Source organism: Mytilus californianus, unplaced genomic scaffold (genome assembly GCF_021869535.1).
Source record: "Mytilus californianus isolate M0D057914Y unplaced genomic scaffold, xbMytCali1.0.p SCAF_19, whole genome shotgun sequence".
NCBI lineage: Eukaryota > Metazoa > Mollusca > Bivalvia > Mytilida > Mytilidae > Mytilus > Mytilus californianus.
The window spans coordinates 2,003,268-2,009,639 of NW_026262667.1; the positions used below are offsets into that span (position 1 = coordinate 2,003,268).

At 29.1% G+C, this 6,372-nt stretch overlaps 1 protein-coding gene across 5 annotated transcripts in view; it reads left to right on the top strand.

Annotated features, from left to right (window-relative positions):
* LOC127727042 (F-BAR domain only protein 2-like) overlaps nucleotides 1-5,782 on the top strand; it is a 45,702-nt gene extending 39,920 nt beyond the window's left edge. For all 5 annotated transcript variants that reach the window (XM_052234440.1, XM_052234442.1, XM_052234444.1 and 2 more), the window contains one exon: nucleotides 955-5,782. In XM_052234440.1, the coding sequence (XP_052090400.1) occupies nucleotides 955-986 (32 nt within the window). In that variant the 3' untranslated portion in view covers nucleotides 987-5,782. The remainder of the gene's footprint in view (nucleotides 1-954) is intronic.
* The last annotated feature ends 590 nt before the right edge of the window (nucleotides 5,783-6,372 follow it).

The following is a 6,372-nucleotide window of genomic DNA, read 5'->3' on the forward strand; positions in this document are numbered from 1 at the left end:
TTTACCAAGATTTTTATATGTTGTGTGGATAAGTGTGTAATATAGTACTACAGAGAAGTGTGTAATATAGTACTACAGAGAAGTGTGTAATATAGTACTACAGAGAAGTGTGAAATATAGTACTACAGAGAAGTGTGTAATATAGTACTACAGAGAAGTGTGTAATATAGTACTACAGAGAAGTGTGTAATATAGTACTACAGAGAAGTGTGTAATATAGTACTACAGATAAGTGTGTAATATAGTACTACAGAGATTTATTTGTTTTGTCTGGCTAGGTCAGTTCCTTAAGTATATTATTTTTCATAAAAACGCCTCAACATAATTGTGGAGGCAAGCCTAATGGGTTCCTTTTCTAGTGACCATACCATCAATCATTGTTCACTGAATTTGAAAGTTTAAATGTTGTTACTTAGATTTCAGCATTTGCAATAAAGCATCAAAACTATGTACAGGCAAGTCACAACTCTGTGTCAACTGTTTATTTAAAACAGCACAGTAACACGCTTTTAGTATATCTTTGTTCAAAATGTTTGTCAAAGCCAGTCATAGAAAATTGACAATACCAGTACCTTACAAATATGGAGCTTTGATTGTATTAATGTTATGTAACTATTATTGTATTTATCTATCCATGCTGTGTTCAGGGAGTGTTTTACTCCATTGCAAGCTTACATTATATAGTTTTTTTCATCAAAATAGATAACTTTGGATAAACTCGTGTAGGTCAATCATGGTGACAAATCAGATAAATGAAACTCCTCATGATTTAGATTTGCAGGTAAACTAATTTGACTCTGAAGACTTAAAGTTGAATTATATAAATGAGGAGATGTGGTATGATTGCCAATGAGACAACAATCCAATGAAGTCCAAAAGATATGGATGTAAGCAACTATATAGTTTATTTTTAATTTGTAATGATATGTAATATGCCCTGATGTTATATTTTAGGCAAATACTTAGCAGATCCAGATGATTCATAGCCAAGTGTGTTCACTGTTCAAGTCTCAGGACCATGATGCAACATTCCATTCATGTGGCATTAGGTACAGTGGTACTTACATCAACACAAAAGGATGATAGACCTGTTGTACTACATGTACCCAAACTTTGTGGCAGATATAATGTAATGTGATCCATGCAAAAGCATATTCATAAAGTGATATACAAATTGTGCATTTAGTACTTAATCTAAATTGTCATTATTAATCATTAAATAATGTTTATTTGAATACAAAGATAAGTAAACCAGAAGGGTTGTTAATGCAGAAAATAAAATTTTTTTTTGAATTGTAGATATAAAGATTTGGTCAGTTTTTAACAAGTTTGCTGTGTTGAGATTCAGAAATAACAAGAGGAGTTAAAGTTTATTGAATTGTCAATGACAGATTATTTTTTAATTTATTTTTAGGGCATTTGTTATGTAGTTATAGCAATGCCCTGTTTGAAAAATTGTATTGTTTGGGTTTTTTCCTCTCTTAGAAAGATAGATAATTTGAAATAAATAAAAATAAATACAGGTAGTTTGATGAATGATAGGAAATAACTGACATTGCCTATAAAAAGTTCTTTCTTTCAAGTATTACCTCCCCATTTTATTATTATTAGAATGTCTGCTGCTAATTGGAATGATAAAATGATAATAATTGATTGCACAGTCCTAATAATACATCTCGTGTTTAATAAAATACTTTGTGTTAAGTCATGTAAAGCAAAAAGATGGAATAAAGATGTGGAATGTAAAAAACAAATGAGGGAAAGATAACATATAATTTTATTTTAGTGGTTGTCTTTTAAGAGTGCTGTCATATTTTACTGTTACTGTCTTGTGTTCTCATTTTGTCTGTAAAAGTGCTCAAACATTTTTTTTTAACAATCGATTCATCCTTTTCGTTTAATTTGGATATTTATGCTCATCCTTTATGGAAAATCATCATTTATAATCATTTTAAGCACAGCTCCCTTCTTTCTATATCAGTACTACAACAGTTTATACTCAGTAGAAGACAAAGGTCATGAAAAGTTTGGTCATGCGAATATGTTTATGAAGTTAAAAAAGAGTTGTTATGCTCCAAAGAGAAGTAAATCCAATTTCCCTTTATTCAGTATTTCCAAATGTATTATTATTATGTTCTTCCATGCTGTTTCATTGTCACATTATTTTAGTGAATTATAAGTTTTGGCAATGGTTATGTTCTTTTGGAATAAGACTTACAGTTATTGTATTACTAGGCTTGTTTTGATTAAGGTTTCAGTAGGTTCATTTTGAATAAGGTTTCAGTAGGCTCGTTTTGAATATGGATTCAGTAGCCTTGTTTTGAATAAGGTTTCAGTAGGCTTGTTTTGAATAAGGTTTTAGTAGGCTCATTTCGAATAACGTTTCAGTAGGCTCGTTTTGTTTATTGTGTAAATTTCTTTTGAATTTGTGGATCCCAATGTATTTATGTTTGACAAACTTTTGACTTTGAGTGACTTTTATGAAGGCTCTCCAGATTCTGTGTATTTCATTTTGGTACTATAGATTCTGCCTTGACATATATTCACCAAATCAAACGCATCTTTTAAATAATATCTGTAATACAGGAGTACAAATGTCAATGTCATATTTAAATATCTGTAATACAGGAGTACAAATGTCAATGTCATATTTCAATGTCTGTAATACAGGAGTATAAATGTCAATGTCATATTTCAATACAGTTAACAGGTATGGCTACATTAAATCTACAACTTGAAGATTAGACTGAATTCAGGAGATATACTTCAAAAACGTATCAGGATTTTATAACAAAATTTAATGTGACAAAATAGTCAATTCTGACCTTGAACCCTGATTTTCAAGGATCTAGACAGTTTACATGTAATAGTTAAATATGGGGTTCTTACATGGTCAAAACCTGAAGTCTCATTGAAAAAGACCTGTGACCTTAAAAATGTTCAAAATCGAGAATCAGATCAGTTTAGAACTGTATAGTTTGCTTTAAGTGACCTTGAGACTGGAGTCAATTTTTAAACTTGACCTTGTGACCTAAGGTGGGGGGGGGGTACCCTACTGGAGCCTCAAACATAATCTGCCAATCAGATGTTTGTACATGTATTTTTGTTACGTTATTTTATTTGTTGATTGTTAATGTAATGATTTTTATGTTATTTTAAATTTACATGAAGTTCTGTCTTTAGTGTACATTGAAATTAACATTTTTGCAAAATGCAGGAGATTTTGAAAGTTTTAAACAGTATGTGTATCATATTAATTTGTTATATTTAGTGCAATATTGTTATCATCAAATGTATTTATTTATTTGAACATGTCAGTAAATTTTTATCCCCATTCCTCCCTTCCTTATTGAATATAATGTAGAATTATTTATTTTTTTGGACCTTGACCTTATTCATAGATTTTTACCTGTTGCTGATTTTGGTCAGTGAATTCGAAAAATTCAAATATTCCAAATATATAATTTTTTGGAATGTTTTGTTATTACATTTATTCATTTATTTTGACACTCTTAAGGGAATTATGGACAGTTATAATCCACTGTAAAATTTTCCCCAAATTTTGAAACAAGGTCTATTTTAATGTGTACTTTTTAAATATATACAAAAAATGATACATTCATGGGTCATTTTTGAAGATGTATTAGATTTTTTTTGTTGGCCTATTGGGGGAGAAGCATTTAAAGAAATCATTTTTTTTCAATGTTCAAGAAAAACTTTTACTCCAAAAGAATTGTCTGTTACAATTTTTCTTCAAAATAACATATACACTTTTTGGGCATTTTTCAACCAGCAAAGAAAACATTAAAATTGGTACCATCTGTTTTTTTTAGGTTTTTTTTTGGATGAAATTGATTGTTTTCAAATAGCATTATGCTATCCTACTCTAGGCAACTTCATTACCTCCCGCTACAACTGCATGGTATGGTATGCATTTAGCAAATAAAACATTTATAGAACATTCACACATCCCAATTTTAAGTTATTTGAAAATAATACAAATTACAAATATATTTTTGTTCATTCATCTTTTTTTTTTCCATCCACACAAGGTCTATATTAGATTTGTGGTCCAGAGTCTGTTATAAAATGGACCATTTACTAATAATTTGGTGATTTCTTGAGTTATGATGATGATTTTAATATTATGCAAGTACTTGCACTTTCCATTTAAGTATCCTAGCACAAATGATTACACATTACTTTAAAGTACAAAGACAATAAAAATAACTACTTCAAGGTTTTTTGTTGAGCCTGCGACATTTATGTTGCGAAAGCGAGACACAGCAATCCAAGATTGCGTCGTCAGTGGTGGCATTGGCTTTGGCGTCGTCAACATTGAGGTTCAGTCTGGTTAATGTTTATTTAGACGTTAATAACTTTGTCAAACTTTCATGGAATTTTATGAAATTTGGGTAGAAGCTTTTTATGACCAAAATACAGTATCCAGAGCAAAATTTTGAAAATATTTATTTTCATTTTCATTTTTCCATGTTTTACTGATAAATAGTGAACAAGTAGATTCAGTCTGGGGTTTAAGTTTGTTACACATCAAGTTCTTTGTCAAACCTTCAAAGAATTTATGAAAATTTGGCAGAAGCAAACTTTTTTTTTTCATTTTCAGTATTTTTCTGATTAATGGACTTCGTTTTTTACAGTAAACATTCTCACAGTCTGGGATTAAATTTTTTTGACTTTATAAATTTGTAAATCTTCATAGATTGTTGTGAAAGTTGGACAGAAGTTAATCTTCAAGACCAAGAAATAGCATTTTAAGAAAAGTTTGATTTTTTTTTTTTCACCTTTTAAGTCAACATCACACTTTTACACTGACAGCAGCAGTGGCAGGCGAGACACAGGGTTCTGTGGAACCCTTTACCAATTTTTTTATATAAATTATATATATATTCTACAACTTATTAAGTGCTCAAGATAGATATATTTTAAAATTTTAAATGTAAGGCTTGCAGAGTGATTTAAATGTTTAAAATTAAACTGTCGAGATACTGTAGTGAAATCTGAAACTCCGATGATTTTTAGAAGATATGTATGCAAACTTTTCTTCTTCTTTTTCACTGATCTGCAAAAAGACAATGTTATTTCTCTGTGATGTCATCAGTAATGGTCATCTTTTTGTGTTATTTCTCAATAGAGAAAGCAGAAAAAACAAGACATTTTGATGTAATTTCAAAATAATCCTTAAAAAAAAGTTCTTTTCTTTTTTGAACCACTGTAAACTGGCAATTTGAATTTTGGAGTAAAATTTGCATAAAATACAAAATTTTTACAGTAACAAAAAATAGCCAATGAACATATCATTGATGTGTTGCATTGCTGAAGTTTTAAAGATTTTTACTACAATAAATGATACATTTTACTGAGATTATGAACATTTTTTATTATATTTATTGGACAGGTAGTCTACACAAATTGATAAAAATTAGTGAAATTTATTACTGACATACAAATGATTTGTATAATTAATATCTCATTATTTTCCTCAAATTTCATGTCAGATTATTTTTTGTATATTTTATGATTAACCAAAATGTATTTGAAAATGAAATATGAAAATTTAATCAGGAAACACTTGTTACATCAATTCACTTTATTAGACTAATCTTTATTTGAATTTACAGAAAACATTGTATTTTTCCCACCTTTTTTGTCATTCATTATACAATAATTCCCTTGTGATTATTATTTGTTACACAATAAATGCAAATAAAGAAACATAATAATAAAATTTGAAATAATCACAAATAAAAAATAATATACACTTGGACGAGTTATTATTCTGTACCTTTCACCCTCTTTGTAGATTGAACATCTTTTATTTTAAGGTGACATCTTTTTTTAAGTGGAACATTTTATTTTAAGGTGACATCTGTTTTAAGTGGAACATTTTATTTTAAGGTGACATCTGTTTTAAGTGGAACATTTTATTTTAAGGTGACATCCCTTTGTAGGTTGAGCATCTTCTATTTTAAGGTGACATCATTTGCAGTATCAATACTTCTGTTATGGTTCATCCTTCAAACCATCAAATATTTGCCACTGGACATTTAGCTAACAACAGTCAATCAATCTCAAGGCAGCTATTTTAAGAGTCAATATTTGGTCCCAAGTTATAGTCAAGATTCTTCAACCCTTTGAAGAATTAAGTAAAAATTTGTCCTACCATAGAATAAGAGTATGATAAAATAATCTGTCCATGTCACTTAGAGGATGTCAAATGTAAAATTTTGCCATATTTGACAAAAAAATTGTCTTTTTTTAATACATATAATAATATTAATATATGGTATTTGTTCAAATTATTATAAGCTGCAGCTGTTGCCACAAGAATTATTAGTCCCCTACCGTTTAATC